The sequence below is a fragment of the Rhinolophus hipposideros genome (genome assembly GCF_964194185.1).
Source record: "Rhinolophus hipposideros genome assembly, chromosome: 3".
Classification (NCBI taxonomy): Eukaryota; Metazoa; Chordata; class Mammalia; order Chiroptera; family Rhinolophidae; genus Rhinolophus; species Rhinolophus hipposideros.
The window spans coordinates 86228376-86252940 of NC_138049.1; the positions used below are offsets into that span (position 1 = coordinate 86228376).

General features: G+C 34.7%; 1 protein-coding gene across 1 annotated transcript in view; it reads right to left on the reverse strand.

The window, feature by feature from the left end:
* Nucleotides 1-288: 288 nt before the first annotated feature.
* GFRAL (GDNF family receptor alpha like) overlaps nt 289-24565 on the reverse strand; it is a gene marked incomplete at both ends in the record, with an annotated part of 64341 nt that continues 40064 nt past the window's right edge. Inside the window, 3 exons of the mRNA XM_081042238.1 lie at nt 289-361; nt 2731-2803; nt 2916-3011. Coding sequence (XP_080898364.1) covers nt 289-361; nt 2731-2803; nt 2916-3011 — 242 coding nt within the window. The remainder of the gene's footprint in view (nt 362-2730; nt 2804-2915; nt 3012-24565) is intronic.

The window sequence follows — 24565 nt, forward strand, 5'->3', positions numbered from 1 at the left end:
AAATCATGCAGACTGTAACTTATGATAACAGTTTTTGCCTTCAAGGGCAATTCTGTAATTCTGTACCAGTGTCATTAAAGATACCAGTGTATATTTATACTAGAGTATTTTCTTAAGCAAAAATAAATTGAACAGCTGCCATATTATTATGCCTTACATTACTATACTTAATGATCCAGTTTCATTAAATCTATCTTAACATTTTTCCATTGATGAGGAATAGGATCTTCTGTTGACTGGCTACAAAAACTTGCTTGAAAGAAAGTGATTGTTAATGATCCATGGCTCTTAATGAATCATGAGTCCTCCAGGTATTTGGATCGGTGAAGGATCTCTGGTTTGACTTGATATTCTGGAGGTTCTATATAAAAGTAAAAGTAAAAGTTAACAATATGCCATTTTAAGTATTTTATGAATGTTGTGTGCTTATATTTTTGGATCGATTCTGTGCCTGACAGGGAAAAATAATCAAGTTCCTGAATGTAAAGTCTCAATACTTGAGTGAAATTCTATGGTCTTTCTAGAAGTATCAATCATGCATTTAACTGTAATTTCCAAATAATCATTTCCAAAAAGAAAAAGAGTCCTTTCTTTTTCAAATATTTGTGTTATAAATTACTGTTTTCTCTGCAAATTTCTTTGAAAATTTAGGGCTGTTTTCATTTAGCATGCCATGAAACAAATGCACAAACCTCAATCTTTACTGCAGAAAAGTGTTCACATGGATTATACCTGACCACCAGGTGAGTGGCATCCAGCCTTCTTTTACTGAGAAAGCATTATTTACCTCCAGATGTGGGTTAATGCAAGTTTTGTTGTTAATGATGCTTTTGTTTAGTTTGGTTCTTTCTTTCTATTATGACTTTTACTTTTGTCATTTGGGTCTGGATCTTTCAGATTACATATAAGGATCAATTTTGAATTGTATGGAAAATAATTTATAACTAAGTGTAATATACGTAACAGTATGAATACTTTGCTTTAAAATACATATTACAGTAAATTCAAGATTTTCATCTATAACACTCCCATTGTCATCCAGTAAAGGGATATGCCTTTCTAGGAAAAGAGAGGAGGTAAAGTTACAGCTGATACACAGGGAATTTTAAATTGCCATCACCTTATTTATCTATGGCACAACAAATAATCTGTAAAAACCCATGGGCCTATGTGACAGATATGAACTTTCTATATTATATGTGTGGCTAAGAAATCAACGTTGAGAACCATTAAAATAAGATTTTTACTAATCTAGGAAACTATTCGTGCTTCTCTGAAAGAATATCTCTGTGATAGAATATCTAGGCAGGCCCAGTAATTGAACATGGCTCTCAAATATTTTAAATCAAATAAAGAAAAATTTTAATAAATTCCAAATGCTATTTTCCCCCTTGGAGCTGACTCTTGTTATTTGGCCTTTAAGCATATCTTAGAATCCAAGGAATATCTTTTCATAAAAAGACAAATTTTAAGGCCTTGGAGAAAAGCAGTATGTTGTGGTACTGAAATTAAATGCTTAGAGACGTTGGATCCAATGAGTGGATGTGTTTAGCTGGCAATGCATTTAATAATAAATATGTTTGAATGACCATAGGCAGAGTATACACTCATCCTATGCCCAACACTTTGATATTGCTATATACCTACCCGCTTCAGTCTTTCATTTTTTCTGCCTGGTTGTCTCAGTCTGAGACTTCTGGAGGATCAATGTGTATACATGCTTTGTATGGTTTACTGTGTTGCCCCCTCTGAGAAATAAAATGAGGAATAAAATGCACATTGTCTCTGCTCCTCTCTGGGTCTAATCTTACTGATAAATGTATTTTATGTATGTGTTTGTATAATAAATATTATATATATGTATTATAAATACATATAAATATATGCATACACACATATATTTCTTCATTAACATTTATGATACTCAAATTACATGGAAATATACTCATACTGGTAGGTCTAATGAATCAGCAAATGAACATCACTGATATTTAAATATGATGTTACTTTTTTAAAGTAAACAACTGCACACCAATTTATATCTATTTGAAAATGGTAAATAAGTGGAAAAGAATTTTAAACCCTAGACGTCTAGAAATCTAGAGATTGATGTGTCTCAAATCTCAAATCTCTCATGCCTGCTGGAGCATTACTGCATTCGAGCAAGGCAGCCAAGGAAAAAGAAGATTTGGAAAGAATGAATTAATGTCAGGCAGTAGTAATAAGTCTTTCTAACAGTATCTCGTGAGGCCTCATTAAATGTCTTTTTTTAATGACTGCATATTAAAACATGAATGAATTCATTAGCATATAAAAAATTGAAGAGTAAATCTTCAGGTAGATATAAACTGTATGAAGCACACACCAGGTCCATTATGTAAGCTGATTAATACTGCAAGTGATTTGAATAAGGCATGCCGTCAAGTTCAATTTGGGTTTTGTAAGAAAACCAGGGGAAAGATTGATAACAGTTTAATTAGGGGGGACAATACACATGTGCTTGTAAAAATGTAATGTAAAAAAATCCCTTATGATCACTTTTCCCTGTCATATGAAGACTAAGAGTAATGTTTCCATGAACCTGTCCCACATTAAAAGTTGATTTAGTAGGTCTTAATGGAGAAGTTTTCATGCTCAGGCCTTTTGTGAGTTCTGCCATTGTTAAATGTGCTTCAACAGGGCTGATTCAATTCCAGCCCTTTCCTTCCCTTCTCAGTTGTATCCAGTTACCTCAGCTTGAACGTAACCAAGAGAAGGATTCCACAGGTGACTGTCAGGCACATGACAGCATAAATTACTTCTCCTAGAAACGAAAAATTAAAAAAAAAATATTGGATTTCTAGAGAGAATAAATAATAAATAGTAAATAAATAATAAATAATAGAAATAGTATAGAGGTTTGATTTTTAACTGACCTTTGAAGGGGGAATGAAATCCATGTAGAGTTATTTCCTTCGCCTGTTTTCTTTTATGCAATGCAATGCCTTTGACATTAGACAGAGTTGGATAATCTGAAAGAAAATAATGAAAGTGAGATTAAAATATTTAAAGCTGGTGCATTATTTTTATACCATGAGATGTAATTTGCTTTATGTTTATAAGGAACCTATTTATTTCAATTATACTATTTTAATAAAATATGATAGATGAGGGTGAAAATGGGAACCCTATTCTTAAATTTTAACAGCTTGTTTTCATCTTTTAATCAGATAATTTCCTTATAGAAACTTTTTTTTTCAAACCATGATTAGAAAAAAGATTATAAGATTGTACCTTGTATATAGACTTGGTGGAAAAGAGGACAGAAACCTTAGGCTACCTATTGGGATATTGAAAATGATTCCTTCCTTACAAGAGTGATTGTTTTAATGTGCTTTTAATGATACCTCATTACCCTAAGACCCACTGTATTTATGAATTCTTACAAAGGAGAGTCCTTAAACCAATCACTCTGTTTACCCCTCAGACATTTCAGTATCTGGCTTTGCTTGATTCCCCTGTTCTGTTTCCCATTTTTAACCCCTTCAGTTTCTATTATTTTTATCTATTTTTGTCTCACTTAAGGGCTCCTTGTGGCCACTCCATGGCCTGAGTGTTCATTTCACCTCACTTCACAAAACACAAGACAAAAAGATGCGATCCTTAGAATTAATTGATAGATCTGTTTTAGGTGACTTGTGCTAGTAACTGTGAAGTGAAATCACCCCTAGTTTTGACTTATTTCAACGCAAATATGAATCTCACACATACCTAAATAGCGTGGGTTTTGAGGCTTATAAAAAAGAAAATAAAAATTATATAAAGTTTCTACTTGAGGGAGGTCCTCCTGTCCTCTGTTATAGATGTTCATGCATTTTGAGACCTGGAAATCCAAGTATGAGTAGATAGTTTTTTGCAGAAATGAATGTATCAAGTGCAGGATATTATATCCGGTGACAATAGGCTCTGAACAGGAAGGGAGATGAGAAGATATGTTACCAACAGTTCCATTCAGCCCTCTCTCTACCCGGGGCTGCTGCTGTTCAGAAGCCGGCTCCTTGGTAGCCAAGATTTGAGGTGTATGTTAGGAATAATGGGTAGAAAGCAAGGAGACAGACTGTTTCAGATTAGTAACAAAACACTCAGGGTGGGCCCAGAAGAAGCAGCACAAAATAAGCGCTAGAAGAGCAACTGACGATTTTGTGACTAAAAAACCCTTTCTCAAGGGGTCTGAACTTTAATACAGTGAAGATATTTTTAGTTCACGATTTTTTGAATCCCCAACTCACATATTGGGTTATCATATAGTGTTTATGGAAGTTTTACCTTAGAAACTGAAAAATTAACCTCTTCTGAATGGAAAAGTAATAGAGGTAGAGCTTGTGAAATTTTTTCACTTCTGTGGTTGTAAAATAAATTGTGTTATTCACTATGAAGTTGAAATGGAAAAAAAAACTGGATTATTTCAAGTAATGCCATGCTTATAATAGTGTTCCTTTTTGGTAGAATTGATTTTATTCAGATTGAGCATACAGATTTTTAGTGAAATAAATGATCATAATAAAGTGTTATATTTAAATTGATTTAGGATATGAATTCGCTTCTTTTTAATTCTATGTTTTTTTTTGTGTGTGTGACATTTTAGGCAGATTCATGGCCTAAATGTAAATGTATATAATGTCCATTGATTATTTGAATGATGCTATCGTTTTCTTTTATGAAATTCTATCTCTCAGTGCATTTGGTCTAGTAGTTTGATGTCATGATTTATCTTTTCATAAGAATAAAAGTATTATTTTGACAAATTAGGCTATCTTTTAGATATATAACTGCCTAAGCTAATTGTTAAACATTCATCTAACACAATTTAGAAAGAATCATTTCATTCACTAATTTTCACTCACATGGAAATCATTAACAGGGTTATACTAGATCAATGACAGAAATGCTACCTAATAATCCCAGTGAAAATTTTAATGTGTCTAGCAATCAATCTACAATCTTAAATATTGCACCCTAAGAGGATACCCAATATCAGTTAGAGAGATTAATGTTATGGAGGGTTTCTTGGCTACTGAAGCCCACTGGGGATTCTTCCCTGCCTTTTATAAACAGTGAGGTTTACAGTGTTTTATAACCATGAAATTAAAGTCGGCAGAGTTAATAACCAACCTCAGTCCCACACCATCTGCTATATTTATATATAAACACTGTCAGTGACTTGTTTATCTTATCTTGTTCCCTAGAGAAATTAAAACTATTATGAGCTACACTGCAAAATCCCTGTGCGTTTGATGGGAAATCACGATGAATTGAGCTTTACATTAAGACAAAATTTAAATAGTGTTCTCCCCAAACAAGCTACAGAGATGTGATCATTTCTATTATTGTCTTCCAAAATCCTTGTGCAGAAGTGGCTGAAGACCAAAACTCTATTTTGTATAATATATTTTGTATAAACTCTATTTTTTTGTATAAACTCTATTTAAAAAATATATTTTTTACAAAATATATTTTGTATAAACTCTAATATTTTGTATAAACTCAATTATGTTAATAGTAAATGAATTGTAAAAAAAATGTGATAGATCAGATATGAAATGACTTAAAATGTCAGAATGCTTGAAACAAAAATTTTAAAAAGATCACAAACTGTAAATTTGTAAACCTTTGATTAAAATTTCAATTAAAACATAACCTAGAAGATTCTGCTTGGAAGAAAAATTTTGGCGAAGTGAATACTTTCATTGATTGATTTAACAATGTATTTGGTAGCTATTTTTTTTGTATTGTTAATGCATCACATCATATAGTTAAGTATTTTTTTTTGTTGTTGTTGCTTTATTTTCATGGTTAAATAAAAGAGTGCCAATACCATGGTCATATTTTAGTAATAATGAAAATTTAAGGATGGCCTTCTCATGTACCCAAGGGTTGGTGCTACTTATCAGCTTTAATATATTTAATTTCTAATTTGGTCAACAATGTCTCAATTGAAGGTATACAATTCCCAAATTGAAAATGAGTTTTGAATTGTTTCACCTAATGATCAGGAGTGAAATTTCATATATCATGGACTCTTTTGATCATTGTTGTTTGAAAGCCCCCTTCTAAAATGGATCTAAGGAGCATTGCTGTTGAGAAGAAAGGAAAATATATACGCATCTTTAAATATGAAAAAAATAATACGTTAGAAATATGACAAACCAAGGAATACACACAGAAAACGAGGATATAATACCATTACTGCTGAAACTTATGTTGTAAAAACTAAACTAACTAAATAATATGCTTTCTCTAAATAATTATGATAGGCATCAACAAGGCACATTCATTTATTTAGTTCACAAACTTCAAAGAAGATAAATCCATGTCTTAGGTTTATTTTCTAGCACTATGACTAAACACATGCTGGTTGCCAGGGGATGGAGGAAGGGGAAATTTAGAGGTTTTAGTCAAAGTGTACAAAGTTTCAGTTATGCAAGATGAGTAAGTCCTAGAGATGTACCATACACTATAGTGATTATTGTTAGCAAGACTGTATTGTACCCTTAAAAATTTGCTGAAAGGGTAGATCCCATGTTAAGTGTTCTTATCACACACACACAAAAATAATAATGAAAAGGATGGGAAGAAACTTATGATGTAGATTGCAGTAATGGTTTCACAGTGTATACTTATCTTCAAACTCATCAAACCACATATATTAAATATGTACAGATTTCTGTATGTCAACAAAGAAACACATAATGAATATGTATATGAGGTCTGACATTTAAGTTGGCAAACTCATTCTAGAAAAAGTGCTACACACCTCATTGCTGAATATCACTATGGTCACCTTCAAAGTACTCCCCTTGAGAAGCTATGCACTTATGCCAGCACCTAGTCCACCCTTCAAAACAATTTTGGAATCTTTTTCTGGAATGGCCATCAGAGCTGTCGTCATATTACCCTTGATGTCCTGAATGTCATCAAAATGTCTTCCTTTCAATATTTCCTTTATCTTCAGGGAAAGAAAGAAGTCATTGGGGGCCAGATCAAGGGAGTAGGGAGGGTGTTCCAATATAGTTATTTGTTTACTGGCTTAAAAACTCCCTCATTAACAGTGCCTTGTGAGGTGGTGTATTGTCGTGATGCAAGAGTCATGAATTGTTGGCAAAAACTTCAGGTCTTCTAACATTTTCACGCAGCCTTTCCAGCACTTCCAAATAGTAAACTTGATTAATGATTTGTCTAGTCAGTACAAATACATAACAAATGATCCCTCTGATATCAAAAAATGGTTAGCAACATCGTTGCAACAAGTTCTCAAACTTAATTGTCAGAATATTTGTTTTGCTCTTTTGACATGAGCCAAAAAGCTCAGGGTTAGTAAATGACAATACAGACAATCCCAGTTTATGATGGTTTGACTTCATGATTTTTTTTACTTTACCATGTGCAAAAGTAATACGCTTTCAGTAGAAACTGTACTTTGAACTTTGATCTTTCCCCAAGCTAGTGATATGTGGTGTGATACTCTTAGGAGCTACAGTGGCAGTGAGATTATTTTGCCCAACTGGAGGCTAATGTAAGTGTTCTGAGCACGTTTAAGGTAGACTAGGCTAAGCTGTGATATTTGGTAGGTTAGGTGTATTAAATGAATTTTTGACTCATGATATTTTCAATTTATGATGGGTTTGCTGGGAAATAACCCCATCATAAGTCTAGGAGCATCTATTGACAAGCCTGACAATGGTTGACCCTTGATTGAATGAGAAAGTTGTTCACATGTCTAGTTGATTTGCCTGGTGATTATACTAAGTCTCAAAGGCAATAATAAAATCTCTCCAATGTTCAACGTTATCTTTAACAGTTTCCTCAAATAATGAAATAGTCACTGAGGTAGCAATTGGAATACAAATTATGCTATTTCTGATAAATAACACTGGATTAGATCAATATAATCTAATTCAGAAGGCAATAGTTTTAAACTATTGTTTCAGAAGGCAATAGTTTTAAACCTTGAAATTAAAAAAAAACCCAAAAACTGTCACCTGAAACTTTGGGCTCATACGAAACAGATCTAAAGATATCAATTAAAATAGAAACAGAATATTCCTTGTTAGAGTATACATCTATAGATACACCAGGTGTGCATGTATAGAATTACAAAATTAATGGGACTTCTTAGATTATCTGACATGGTACACCACTTAATACAATGCTTTTCAAATTATAATGTGAATCTTCTGTTGATCTTAAAATGCCAATTTTGATTCAGTAGGTCTGGGAAGACAATGGTGGTGCTGATGCTTCTGGCAAAATATAGATATATACAGAGGGTGCCAAAAAATTGTATACACATTTAAAGAAAGGAAAAAACCAGTATTAAAATTGCAATACTTAGTATATACCAATAACAAAAGGTGAATGCAAGTCATATGTATACATTTTTTGGCAACCCCAGTATATGTATGTATGCATGTACATCTATAGGATGGAAGAGAGAGAAGCGTGCACATGTTCATACAATGCATAAAATGTTTTACTTCTTTTTATATGATGCTTAGTGCTTCACAAGGCACTTTGAGACACATTGTTTAATTTTAGAACAACTAGCCAAATAGTAATTATTAGCTCAACTTAATAAAGACACTCAGACTCGGAATAGTTTTCTTGTCGAAGATCATGGAGTTGGTAAACAATGAAGATGCAAATTTGTAGCAAAATCTTCTATCAATTATATATAAAATCTACCTCATAGAAACCACAAAAACCATTTTTAGCTTTTTCCAATGAGGCAGCCAATTGGATTAGGAAATATATTTGAAAAATAATATAGAGAAGTTGTATTTGATAGCGTTGTACAATAAGTAGCATTTAACAGTATCTGATTGCAAATATTCATAATTACAAAGGTCAGACAATTAAGTTGGCGAACTTTCCACCGTGTAAATGCATAGTAGAAAGTTCTCGAACTTAATTGTCAAACCCGTGTTTGTTTCTGTTGCTGAAATTCACAGTAGAAGAAGTGACATAAAAATCTAATAACTAAAGCATCTAAAATGCCTTACATACACCTGTAGGATATTTGAACTTTCACACACTTCGGAAATATGTTCATTTTCGATGTGATCAAATAAATCAGCTGCTTTAACTTTGAGATTTAACAGAAATATAAATAAAAAAATGAATGCTGCAATTTTTAAGGCATGTTATCTTAGATTATGATATAAAAAATGAGCATTTTCTGTTCTTAAGGATGTATAGTTAGGACCATATGTAAATCTTTCCAGAGTATTCACCAGGAAAAGGGCATATAAAGAATAATACACAAAAGATTAGTGTAACTGTTTAAAAACAGACATCACTGTATCTTTGGTTACTATAATCTATGTCGACATTGACACAACCTGAGTCTTACATAAAAAATATAAAGTAGCCCCATTCTTAAAACTGCCTATGTCTGGAATGAGTTTAATAGAAAAAAATAATATGTTCCCAAAATTGAACAGTCGTTTTTACCTTGAATTATACTATGCAAGCACTAGGAGGACTTTGAATAAGACTACTGTAAGATAAGAATTGGAATAATTTACACTATATTTTATCAACTTCATAAGTCTATGTTTTTATATATAGAGGTTTTTAACATATAATTTTTTTTATTAAAAGGTATATGTGATAATACCATTAATTGTCTAGATAGCTTTCTGATGTCTCCGTGTGGAGTTGAAGGATTTAATAATGTCTACCCTTTTGGAAATGTATAAGATTTTACCTGGCTGGCTTAAGCAATTTTTTCACAGGCTGATTAAAAACATCAGGGGAAAGAGAGTTAGAGGGAAAAAAAAAAATAAAGGAAAGAGATACATTTTGGAGAGACTTCATAGTCATTTGGAATAATAAGATAATTCAGAGTTTTGTAAGTTATTGAGTTTTAAAATGGAAAACATATATATATAATTGCAGTATCTGTTTTCGGCACATAAATTTGCAAATTATCAGGGAAAAGCTGAATATAAAAGTGTGAAATATGTTCTTAATTCTCCTTAGACAATGACCTTCTTAAGAATTGACACCATATCTATCTAATTTACAGGATAATATGGCTATTATAATGGCATGCTCACACAATTACCTAATGGCCAAAAAGTATATATTAGCAAATTTCATATTTGAAAGAGCACATCTGTCACTGTTTAGTGACATACACTGCACAATATATGATTATGTAATTTTCTTTCTCATCTTAACTGACATCAGCCATGGTGTATCACATAAATCATTTTTTTTCCATTTATCACCATTTTTAAAATGTAAATTCAGTGTCTTAACTGCAATGCATATGGTTAGCCAATCAACAAAATTGTGTTAATAAACAGCATTTCCTGGTGATTAATTCTAGAGTTTAGTTTGTTTATTGATGGGCAAAGAATAAACATCTTTGTCATTGGATTCACAGATATCTAAGTGGACTCAGCAAATTCAAAGTTTGTTAGAAGAGGCAAAATTTTCTAAACCGTGTCCCCAAAACCACTAGTTCTAGTTCTGTAGAATACTTTTATGTGCTTAACAAATAAAAGATTTCCATAAGTTAAATGACTGGAAATTCTAGATTAAACAAAATAAGTTATGTACATTTTTTACCGCAAGTGTTTTCTAGTTTTTTACTATTGTAGAGGGGCACACTTTACCTAAATTTATTTTCTCCACAGGATACATCTGGGAATCCTTAAAATTCATCTAGGAAAACATGGGTATTTATGATTGATAGACAATTTTTTATATATTTTGGGTGGGTATACGATGTTTATTAAGGATTCTTTACTTAGTCAACAGAAACTCAGAGAATGCAATATTAACATTATTTTGTATCCATAAATGTAGACAGTAATTTATAATACTTTCCTCTACTAGGCACATACATTCACAAGCACCTCACACCACAATTTTTCTTGTTCTCTATTCTTGGGAGTCAAGCAAACTTTTCACCCTGTGGTTTGGGAGATGCCTAATTTCCCAAATGCTATTCCTATAGCCCCTTGGAGAGGTTAGCATGATGCAACATTAATTCCACGTTTGCTGCCAGTTAATTTCCCATTCTTCAATGTCTTAACTTGTCCTCGTGGGATATGGTAAATTTAGAATTTGCCCTCTACTTTGGATACCTATTCCAGCAGAACTAGCAGGAGTTCATGGATCATTTATACCTAGTCACCTACAAATGTCCACAGGACCGTGTGGCAGAAACCGCCCTATTTGGACCCAAGTACAGATTTTCCAATTAAGTAATTACTTCCTGCTTTAAAGCTAGCACTATGACAATCAACATGGGGTATATTTGTACACTAATACATGACTCTGCTTTCATGAAGTTCTCAACTTAGTTTCAGGTAAGTGGAATGATGTGAATGAACTAAGGTGGGAAACAATGAGGGACAACTAGGGGAAAGGTACACATTTGAGGAATGGTGGGAAATAAGGCTGATATGTAATCTAGGCGATTTTGGAAATCAAATGAAGGAGTTTAGACTTGGGAAGGACAAAAACAGGAGCAAAGTCGAGCAATAGCTGTCTCTTGCACACAGAAATAACATGATTGAGGCAGAGTTTGAAAATTAGGCTAGTCATGGTAAATAGATTGGTTTGGCAGGGAGATCTAACTGGGAAGCTACAATAGCAAGTTAGGTGTGATAAGATGAAAATTAAAAATATGAGTAGGTGCTAGGAGCTGGAGCACAGAGGACAGAAAGTGGAAAGGTATAATTTAAAACAAAGAGGTTTTTGTAGGAAAGCAGAATTGGGCAGGGAATAGTAGCACAGTCGTGAGAATCAGAGATAGATTAAAAACTGGCTCTGCCTCATTCCATCTGTTATTTTAGTCAATTTACTGAGACTCTGTTCCCTTATCTTTAAAATGAGATAATGCCTACCACAAAATTTATTGTGAAAAGTTAAATATGATGGTATAAAAAGAGAGTTTGGAACAGTGTTTAGCACAGAATATGTGCTCAATAAATCACAGCCTTAAGAAATATACCAGGGGTGCCAAAAAATTGTATATACACGGACACTTTGGTCAACGTTGCTCAAGCAGTAGTTCACCGTAATCAGAAGTGTCTGGACGTTGATGGTAACCACTGTGAGCACCTCTTATAATTGCAGGAGTCAAACATGACTTTTATTTATCTTTTGTTACCGGTATATGTTGAGTATTACAATTTTAATGCAGTTTTCCTTTTTTAAAATGTGTATACATTTTGGGGGCACCCTCTGTATAATTTAGAGTTTTGTTTGATATTGGCTATATCGAGTGTTAAAACAAAGATGACGCTTAGATTCTTGAGGTGACATGATGGTTTAGAATAGCTTTAGCATGAAAGATGAAAGAATAATAGAGAGAACTACAATGTTTGTTTCTCCACTTTTCAACTTGACTGCTCAGAAAAAAACACTGGCTTTAGAATCAGAAAGAACTTCATCAGTGTGTTATTCACTAGCTCTAGTAGCCCTGGACAAGTTCATGCAAACTCTGAATCTCATACTTCTCAGATATCCAAGGGGAATTGAGATAGATTGTATTATTTTGCACAAGGTCCACTCCTTTTTCACTACAATGGATTAGACACCCACCACCCGAAGCCATGTGACTTAAAGCTCCTTTTTTTTTTTTTTTTTTCTGAGAGGAGTATGTTTACCACCCCACTGACATTGGGTTTGACCTTGGCTTGAGTTATTGAAAAATGAGATCAGCAAACATGTATGTTCTGGTCAAGCAGAAGATTAAGAGCAATTCTATTGCTTCATTTTTTTTTCTCTCTCTCTCCATGGGAATGGCATATTCCAAATAATGACTATGCCTTTATCCTGAGTCTAGGAACAGGACGCAGAAACTCAGCTGTCACCCCGCAGTTGCCTACATGTACCATGAGCTAGAAATCAAGCCCCTGAAGTTTGGAGATGTATAAACTTCATAACCCAGCAAAAGCAGACTAATCAGGGGTAATAATATACCACAAATGAAAATTATTGACAAATGGTAGGTGCTTAATAAATATTAGCTCTTTCTTTTCTCTTCCCACCTATATGCCAATTGAAGTAGAAGAAAACAGTGAAAGAAGGTTAAATAAAGTTGAGAAAGGAGGAAAGTGGACTTGGAAAAAGGTGATGAGAGCATTAAAGAATATTCTTCACCTAGGTGACAGTAAGGCTCTCCTTCTTTTGCAGAAAATACTGAGCAGTGGGATAGGCATTCATTGCAGTCTTTCCTTATAAGTGTTAACTCTGAGTTCACTTTATTCTCAAAAGTAAGTATGAGATGTAACATCATTATCTTTACTGGAATTTAAATGATACCTCAATCAATTAGAGCCACATTATTTTTCTTTATAAACGCATCCAGGTTACATTACAATACAAGATATTATAGGGCCCTTGTAAATATGAATTTTCCAGCTGTTTTGTTACTTTAAATAAACCCACAAATACATAATGAGAATTGGAAACAAAAAGAGTTTGTTAGTAAACATGGACAACAGAGTGAAGTGAGGAGTAGTATAGTATAGTGAAAAGAGGCCAGCCTTTGGCTTTCAGCCATAGATTTAAGTCTTCAGTCTAAAATTTACTAAATATATAATCTGGAGTACTTAAAAAACAAACAAATTAAAAAGAATGCCTTTAGTGCCCCAGTTTCCTATTGTACTAAATGAAGATAATGATATTTATTATTGTGAGGATTAATTGAGACAAGGCATAAAATATCTTGCAGAAGATAGACATACAATAGAAGCTATGAATTTTTGTTAAATTAGAAAAGTATGTTTGATTATGGTTGCATATTGGTATTGATTATAGAGTATTTAAAATTAAAGATTCCTAGGATTTACCATTATATGTTTTGATTTAATGGGTCAAGGGATAAGTGGGAATAAAGTACTAGACATTCATAATGTTGAAAGCTCTCTAGACCCTTTCAATGCATGGTCAGGATGGAGGACCCTTGGTAGAGAATGGAAAACTCATGGTTTTAGAGGTGAAAGAGAGAAAAACCAGATTGCAAACCACATTACGGTAGGCTAGTAGAATACAAACTCTTAATGAAAAAGAGAGAAGAGGTCAGGAAGTTATGTTTAACAGATAAAGAAAGGCCTTTGAAAAAGTCAGCAACTGGTGGAGAATAACCAGATGTAGTGATAGTAACTCCTAAGTCAGTTTTACCAATTAGAGAAAAATTTATTTGGATCAGTGAGAGATCTTTCCATCTCAAAATTTCCCTTTAAGCTACCTGGCAGTATTAAAAGAACAAAAACAATTAAAAGTAACAATATTTCCTTTGTACAAGAGGGGTGATGGAATGGAAGTTGGGGCCAAAGAACAGTGAGAGAAATTGACTGGGTCGAAGCAGCCGCGTAGAAGTGTTGGAAGGCACTAATACTGTTGTAGACATATGCTCAGTGTACATTTTCAATGTAATAACTACCATATGTACTTTAAACAAAATGCCATTGTACGTTTCAGGCTGTCTGTTACACTACAAGAGTGAGGGAATAGAGATGCAGGTATTGACTCATGCCTGGCATGAAAACTTAAAACGTCAACAGTAGCATCTTCCTACACAGACCCCAGTGACACACACCAGTATGTCACTAAAATAGTGCCCTTTAAAGAAAGCCCCAAAATCTCACTTACGTGGTTTTTCACCGGTCAGATTGTCCTGACACCCAGTGAAAGTGGACATACAGTCAGGAAGTAATGAGCTCTGGACTTTTTCTGCAGTGGGTTGTTTTGAAAGTCCTTATCATATACCTACAGTGAGTGTCTGGCCACTCAACCCAAGGGCTAACGCAATAGTAAAACGTGGGTCCCAGAGTTCTGGCAAACTCAAAGCATGTTGGGAATTGGGAAATCTCAGTCTCCAGCCTCAGTGGCAACCAAAGGAAGCCATTCCCCACTAAGTTGGAAGCTAGCAGAAGGGAAAGAGCTGATGGGGAATAGCCTTCTTCACAAAGGCACATTTTCAGACATCACCAAGCACTCAAATCCCACAAATCAGCTTTGATCTGTTCTGCATTCTTTTATCTAGTTTGAAAACCAATTTGTTTACCGTGATTTGTACCACAAGTCTCAAGTAAATGCTTTCCAAAGAGTAATAAATAAGAAGAATAAAAATTATATTTTGCCCATTCTTATAGTTCACCAGATATAAATGTGATATTAGACAATCCTTGTGTCTTTGAGATTGAGAGAATATTTACTGATGTTTGCAATACTGTAAAGGGTTTCCTGGAATCCATGAAAGGAACTCTAGAAGATGGTTTGAGACAATCTGATGCTAAAGGAAGATAAACGATTGTCATTATCAATGGATTCTTAACAAATCTCTACTCCTTGCTCACCTATCTCATCTACAGGATTTTATTTGTCTAAGTACGAAATGTTCTCTTTTCTAAGGAGTCCCCCTTTAAGATGATAGCCCAGTATGTAAGTGCCAGGGCAATAACTATTAAGTGCCCACATATGGTGTTTTATGGGAATACATCTGATGCTATTATATTGTTGTCACAAAAATACTTGGCTCTTTAAGCCAGGAATACACATGCTCATAATAAATGATTTTTATGACTTCACATACACAGTCATGATGCACAGAAAGTATAAAGGAAAGGCTGCTTATTTTATGCAGCTTTGGCACTAACTCCAGACCCAATTATAGGCAACAAGGGAATGGTATGAAGCCAGTGAAAGCATAAGGGTGGAAAATGGAAAAGATAACACTATGCTTTCACATACTGAAAACTGTTATTGTTCAAATTGTAACAGTATTGTTTTGTTGTTTTATTTCCCTCCATGATCTTAAATGCTCCTTCGTTCTCTAGTGATGCCAAAATGTGAGTTGTCTCACTCATCATTGGCAACTCTTTAATCTTTCCTTTTCGGCTTACAGCAAACAACAAAGGTAGTCATGGATGATTCATACCAGCTTTCGTGCTCAGTGGCAGACTTTTTCCCCTCCCGTAACAACACCTAAGCCTTTAAGGGTAGAGTTGGGAGAAAGTGAAGGTAGAAGACAGCTGTTCTCCTATTTCTATTGAGAGTCTGTACACTTCAGTATTTCCAGATTACAGTCGTGTGAAGCATTTTCTGCAAAATAGAAAGCCAAGCCAAATTTGCTGGGTTTCAGGTCTGCAGACAAAATTTAAACCAGCTGGATTTTATTGGGAACTTTTGTGCACAAGTAAACCTAGTGGTGAAACTAAAGCCAGCATTTGTCTCCATTGGAATGGGCTATGTCTTTAGGGCTATTCCCCCATCCCACCCCATGTCTTTTTTCTGGAGGGAGTTTTGAATTTGAAATGTCCTAAAAATCACCTACCAGATTATTCCTTAGAGTGTCTGGAATCTTAGCAAATGAAGGTAAAAGGTGCAACCAGATATGATGCCTTCTTCAGAGAGATGAGAGAAAGTTGTGTCTTTCTCTGTAATCTGATTTTAAATTACCCCAGTTAAAACAGCTAAGATTCCCCATACACAGTACTTGGAAAAACAAAAGCCAACAGACACACAGATATTCAATGAATCTCTCTCTCTTTCTCTCTCTCTGTCTCTCTGTCTCTGTCTCTCTCTCTCTGTCTCTCTGTCTCTCTCTCTCTCTCTCTCTCTCTCTCTCTCTCTCTCTCTCTCTCTCTCTCTCTCACACACAGACACACACACACAAACAGACACACACACATATACCAGTGCCTGGTCAAAGTGGCAAATAATGACCAACTTACTGGTTTTGTACATAGCAAAAATTCTATATCATATTTTGAGTGTGGCTTAAGTAAAATTTTTCATGTTCCTTGCTAAAAAAGATGCCATTTTATAAATTCAGACATATGAGTAGTAAACGCAAAGAAACATGCCCTATTATGATTATTTTAGTGATTCTGGGATACATGATTTATAAAATTATTTAGAACTTGGAAAACAAAGCAATAAAAGATAATCCAACAAGAGAGAAAGTAATTTTACTCCAAATTTCAATTTAGATTTCTGAAAGAATTATATTTTTTCCAAAGGCAAAGAAAGAAATGAGAGAGTCTCTTTTTAAATTTTACAGGAGAGAGTCTCTTTTTAAATTTTAATATTATAGTATAGTATTATAGAAAGGAAAAGTTCTTGGCAGACTAACGGTCTTTAAGGAAAAAAACAAAGCAAAAAAAAACCTTCCAGAACTGTCCCTATCCACAGGCAGTGTGGAGATTTGTTGAACATGCATTGGCATCAAATATATCTTGAGTTTCCTAATCTAAGAACATTACGGCACATCTAATCTCAGAGATCACGTATTTTTGTTAAACTATTACCAAAATTAAATGTGTGAGAAATCTGTATTCTAGGGTGAGGATAACTGATTTCCTCCATACTACCTGGTATAGTTAGAGATCAAACTCGTTTACTAGGCTCTTGCTTTTTATGTTACAACATACTGTCTTCCATTGAACACGTATTTTCAAGAATTATCTTGTTATACACACATGTTCCCTGGAAGATGTAACATTGATAATCAATTGGCAATTATACATTTCACATCATTAGATGAGAGGAGTATATTATGGTCGTTAAAAATCAGTTTCTGGTGCCCCAAACTGCCTTCTTTCAATTCTGCCTCTATTGCCTTCTGTGTGACCTTGGACAAGTTGTTAACTTCTAAGTGCTTCACATGGGGAAAAAAGAGGGAAAAAAAGAAAAAGAAACAGAAAAACCTACTTCATATATTACTTGTGAAAATCAAATTAAGACATATAAAATGAATAGAATAGTGTGGGACACATAGTAAGCAGTCATTAGGGTGCAGGACTGAGTAAACAAGACAAGTAAGCTGGTGTTCATAGCCAGGGTACAGCTTTAAACTGGCAAGCAATATCTCTGTGTGTTTATTAAACCTTCATTTGAATGATATCTCATAGAGCTTCAGTTTGTTCCATGTCACTATTTCACCAAGTTGAGATGAGTTTGCAAGCAGATCTATTACAATGTTCCTTGTAGGTTTTCAAATGGTAGGTTTATTTTCAAGAGTTTGTCCAGATCCTGATACTATTCATATTAATGCAATGTTTTAAAGATCAGCTCTGGCTGTTAGCCATTCACTCTCTGCAATTTCTTTGAGGCAGGTGATAATATTCTCAAAGAGTACCAACATCTGATAGTCATTGTTTTCTAAATGAAGTGATTTGGAATGAAAACAAATGCACAGAAGAATTTGTTCTATAGGCTCTAACTCTCTGTTCTGAAGACTGGTGCCTTCCAGGATAGCCCCAGCTACACCATCAGAAAGGTAAGAGCATTCACATAGTCTCACCTGGAAACTGAGTCAGACTTACAGGTTAGGCAAACCTTACGTGAATTTAAGAAGTCTGAGATTTTTCTACGAGGAGTTCTGATGAGATGCCAACTGCCAGGACAAAATGTTCTTTAAAATTGCCAAAGTTAGCATGGGAAATATGACTTACAAAGTGTGATTAAAAAAAAAAATATGGTGAATGCTACTGCCACGTGCCATCCAATGGAAAAGTAGGAATCTTCAATATGGGAAGCAGTGCATCAAACTTTAGTAACAGTGTGTGACAAGTTTTATTCAACTTGTTTGGTGCAGTCAGTTGAGTGTGAGCTATGGTTGAGAGAAGATGTGTTTTAAAGTGTGCCATAAATCATCCTCCATCATGACAAAGCCCATATCACACATCACTTCTGGTATACTACAATTTCTGTCAAATAAAAACATTATGGTGTATCCTCATCCACCTTATTCACTGGATCATGCACCATGTGACTTCTGGCTCTTCCCCAAAGTCAAAATGATTCAGGACATCGAGGCAGCCACAACAGCTCAACTAAAGACATTCACAAAAGAGGACTTCCAGAACTGCTTCAGAAAGTAGCAAGAACGATGGGATAAGTGTGTTCGAAGCAAGGGGGGGGGGGGGTTGTTTTGAGGGAGATTAATGGCAATGCATCTTTTACTATAATAATTTTTTTTTATTTAAACATTCACTGTATCTTTTGATCACACCTCATACTCTAGAACATTCAGGTTTCATATCAGAGATTCAAACAAGTAATCTTTTCTGGCTGATTTGTCCCCTCTCACCCTTTGGTTGCTCTTCATCTCCAAGCCTAATTTCACTCAGTGTGAAACACACATTCTGCACTTTTTTCTGAACAGCGTATTTTGTATGCTGATGCTCAAATGATGACACTGTTCTGATGTTTTCTGACACGTGACCTTTATCCATCAAATCACTGGTTATCAATGTGGACAGTGAAATTGTGAGGACAATGAGAGTACTTCCCATGACCCATGTTTACTTTTTCATGTTTATAACATGAAAGTCTTGGTATTAATACATCTGGGATATATTAATAATTTATTTATACTTAATAAAAAACAGACATCACCTCACTATTCTTTAATCAAAACCATGCCTCTCTTGCTGTTGACTCTGGGGATGTTTAATTGTGTGGGGATAAATGGGAGGTGATGAGATCTTTCCCCCCACTGAATTGGTAAGCAAATTGAAACACATTTAAGAATCATGATTCTAGGGATAGTGTCTCTTTCGGTGTTCTGAGATACGTTCCAGTAAGCAATTCTCAAGACACCAATTGGTGTCCGACGTTTCAACTCAATTCTGACCATACCTACCCAGCGATAGAATCAGATTGAACAAGTTAAGGATTCAGTCCTATAAGACTGCCCCCAACCCCAGACACCAGTCATGTTTCCAGGTTTGTACTTGTACCTCTGACCAGCTAGCTATAAATCAAGGAGTTTCCAACAACCCCCTCCAACTTAGAATGCCAATTGCATGTCTAAGTTATTATCTGTACTTCTGACCGACTGGCTATAAATTAGAGGTTTTCATGACCTCCTCCTCAGGTTTGATGAATTTGCTAGAGGGGCTCACAGAACTCAAAGAAACATTTTACTTACGATATCACCAGTTTATTATGAAAGGCTATAACTCAGGAACAGCCAGGCTGAAGAGATGTATAGGGCAAGGTAAATGGAGAGGACAGGGAGTATCTAAGCTCTCTGCAGGCACTTCACTCTTCCAGAACCTCCACATGTTCACCTGCACAAAAGCTCCCTGAACCCAGGCCTTTTGGGTTTTTCTGGAGGTTTCATTGCATAGGCATGATTGATTAAATCATTGGCTATAGATTAAACCTCCAGCCCTTTCCTTCTCATCACTTACTGGGTTCCTGTGGCAAACAGCCCCCCATTCTTAGGTTACCCAACAGCTTTCCAAAAGTCACCTCATTAACATAACAAAATATACCCTCATTGCTCATACCACAGGAAATTCTAGGGGGTTTGAGAGTTCTGTGCCATCAGGAATAGGATGGAATACCAAATATATTTTTATTATTATGAATCACACTATCACAATATCTCAAAACAACCAATGCTGAAGCTTCTTCAGTGGAGGTATAGAGTATAGGTTTATATTGATAATTCAAGAGAACTTTGCTAGACTCTGGATGATTTCAGGAAAGAATCAATGAGTACTTTAAGACAGTGATTCTTAAAGTGTGGCACCTGGATAAAACAGTATTTGCAACACCGGAGAACTTGTTAAAAATGCAAATACCCAAGTTCCATCTCAGATCTGCTCTAAGTCACTATCTCAAGAAGAGCTTTAGGAAATGATAAGGGACATGTGCTTAAACTGTTTCATGACATGAAGTCTCCTAGTGTCCATGAGAAACAGATTACTAGATTGACACAATATATCCTATTGATTAGGTTGATCTATTTCTCAGTAGCAGACAGATATATAAATTATTTGATATACCTTAAAAAGGTCCGAAAGAGGTTGTCTAGGTCCACACTATTCAAAGTGTGATTCCTGGATCAACAGCATTAGCAGTACCTGGGAGCCTGATAGAAATGCAAATCTGCGTCCCTATCCCAGACCAACTGAATCAGAATCTGCATTTTAACTGGAAAACAAGTACTATATACATTAAAGTTTGAGACCAATTGTCTGAGTTCATTATCTGCCCTAACATCATCCAGAAACATCATATTTAAGAAGTCACTAATCTTGTGAAAATATGACACCTTAGATCTTCCAGAAATGCTTATCTTCCCACACCACCTGTATGACAACATAATGATTTTGCAAAAATTATCAATTTGCATGATTTTCCAAATCCTTCAATGTCTATAGTAAGAGTTACTATTCACTGAATTTTACTATGTTCTAGACATTTTTTTTTTACATAATTTAACTGATATAATCTTTATACCAGTATTCTGGGTTATAATTGATTATTATATTTTCCATTTCACAGACAAGAAACTGAGGCACATAGAATGAGTCACTTGTTTACAGTTACATGTCTTGTAAACGATGGGGAAGTTATTCAAACCCAGACGTGCTGGTGCCATATTGCCTCCCTAAAGCTATGATTTCTAATGAAGTCTGTTAACACTTTCAAACACCTCATCTGATTATTAGAGTAATTGTTGCTGATCATGGTTTTTAACCAAAATTCAGGAGTGGAGCTGAGGAAGAAGGGAGGTGGAAGAGGCCCTGATTATATTTTGGGTTTGAAAGCTAATAAAGTTTAAATACATTGATTTATCCCTGAGGCCCAAACCCAAAGAAATATCCAGAACTCTAAGTCTATAAATTAAATAGCATGAAAGCAAAAAGTTATAGAATTTACCACAGATCTGAATTTTGACATTGGGTGGTAACTAAAGTCATTCTAAAGAAATGCTTTTTTATTATTATTATTCTCTTAATTGTTAATTTATAATACACATGTCTTTTCTCTAAAATTCTGAAGAGTTTTCCAATAATGAAAAATAAGATCCTAAAGGAATAATCACTAATTTTTAAGAGGAAAAACATACATTTATAAGTGAGTGTCTATGAATTTGATAGACTACAAATTCACAACGGAGTTACTTCAATCCAGAAAATACAAAATACTGGACTATTTAGAGGCTATGTTATAAATATGAATACAGAGAGAGAAATTCTGTTGAATGTTCCTTGGAAAACCGAGACTTTTTTTAGCACCTGGACTGAATTTGAAGGAAACTGGACCTGAATTAAAGTTTTGTGTAGAAACCAAGAAAAAGTCAGTGGTTTTGGCTAGATGAAGTGATTTATTTAAAGCCAAAATTTAACACAAAGCTCCTGGAATATTAACCTATATGATTTGGCTTAAAGGGAAGGTGATGTGTGTGTTTATATATGTGTGTGTGTGTGTGTGTGTGTGTGTGTGTGAGAGAGAGAGAGAGAGAGAGAGAGAGAGAGAGAGAGAGAGAGAGAGAGAGAGAGAGAGATTTTGATTTTTGCAATGGAAATGTCTTTCACAATTCACTTATTCACTTAGCTCACTGTTTTATTTATAGTCTATACTCTTCTTTTCTCAGACAGCCAGTGATCAGACGACAACAAAAATTAAAACAAGAATTTACAAAAGTGAATTTGTGCCTTTATTAATCCATTTTCACAATCTTATTTTGCTAAAATTATTGTAACATTTTATGTAGTTTAGGAAAAATGTATATAACTATGTATCATGTTCCTCCATATATGTACCTCCATATATATATGGGTATGTTTAAAGGACTTTCTATTAAAATGCTTGCTAATGGAATGTTATTTTTAGATCAAGACCTTCACGTGGAATAGACAGATGAAATGTTCTAAGACAAGATGAAATACAGCCAAAAAAACTATCCATTAAATCCACACAAGTAAGATGAATAAAACAGTATTACTAGCAATCTTGGTATCTAAGATGAGTCCTTAATAAATAGATCGGTGAGAAATAGGGCTTCAAAAAAGAAATTAAGTAATAGAAATAGGTACTAATCAAAAAACCTCTTTTCTTAAGCTTCTCAAAAAACTATACATATTTTAGGGAGTTTTCTATTAATATTTCACAAAAGCCAGCTAGTTTTGCAAACCTTTCAGGGACACTCTTCTTTCAGCCTTATTATTAACAGCTAGAACTAACTATATTATATGGTTCAGTAAGGATAAATACACATTTAAGGACAAATGTGTATTTGTAAGATCAATTGCTTATTTACAGTGTTAGTACCATCCAAGTATCAAAGGTAAAATAGTTGCCTACTACTCAGACTTTTTGGAAGTTGATCTATAAAGAGAAAAAGTGTTGGAGTTTGAAATATTTTTATTAAAGTGGGCAGTAGCAGCTTGGTCTTGTTAATTCCTGATTCTTTTGCTCAAATATTTGAATTGAAAATTCAAGCTTAAGTGGAAACACAAATAAGTGAGGCTCTTAATAGGGATGTTGTATTATTAGGAGAATTCTAATAAGGGAAAGAAAAATGATGGTATTCAGAAAACAGTACTGCCATAGAGATATACTAGACATCGGTTCATTCATTCATTCATTCATTCACTCACTCACTATTTATTGAGCGGCTAATTTGTACCAACTGTGTTTTTCTGCATTGGGGTGTAGCAGGCCACCTTGAGAGCTGCATGGTATTAGTCCTGCCTTTCTGAGCACAGACGTTTCTCATTCCCTGAGAGGTGTGAGTGAAAAGAGGCTCTGGGACCTATGGCCAGTGGCTGGGTATTTCCCACATGTAGATTGGAGCAATGGTTCCCAAACATGGTTGAAAATAAGAACCACCTGGATGATTTTTTTTTTCTTTTTCTGAGCTCCATCTAGGCCCACTGAATGAGAACAACTGAGGTTAGAGCCAAATATATATATATATTTTAAACAAAGTCTCTAGATATTTTTGAGGGTTAACTGGTTTGAGAACAAAACTTCAATGCCCATCCTCTCAGTACTTTGGGGTTGTCTTTGAGATCATCAGGTGCTTAACTAATAGTGGAACAATTGCTCCTAATAGAGTGGTGGAGCCAGCTGACCTTGGTGAAATATTAATATAGAAATTCCTAAAAAATGTGTATGGTCTTTGTAAAGCGTTAGAAAAAGAAACCCAATGGTCTAGACTTCAACCCAGAACCAAAAAACAATCGTTTTTAAAGACAGACAATTAAAATGTATAGAATATTTGATATTGAACAGGCATTTTAAACACTTAATCCCATTCACACTGTCTAGATCAGGGGTGTCCAAACTTTTTTCAACATTTTTCACCAAGGGCCCTATGTGGTAAAATACACAAACAGCCGGGCCACTCACTCGAGGTGAAGTACTATTGCCTCACCTGGTTTATTTAAGTAAACTAAATATATTTTTGGAATTTGCTACGGGCCAATTAACAATAGATTGTGGACTGCCATCGGCCCACAGGCCGCAGTTTGGACACCCCTGGTCTAGATGAATATGGCGTCTCTGGCACGCCCTAATAGGAGAGTTACCGCACAGACCCCTCGAGTTATGGAGCAAGACTATGCCATCTGCAGTGGACGACCATCTGCTATTTGAAATATTGCTAAGAACATGCTGCTGGGTATTATCAAGTCCGTTACGTCATTCGGTCTTAGAACGGTGAATGCAATTTGTCGATGCTAACTGTAAATGGACAGCTGCCACACCACAATTCCATGAGAGGTGGCCTTAGAGAACAGGGATGAAGGAA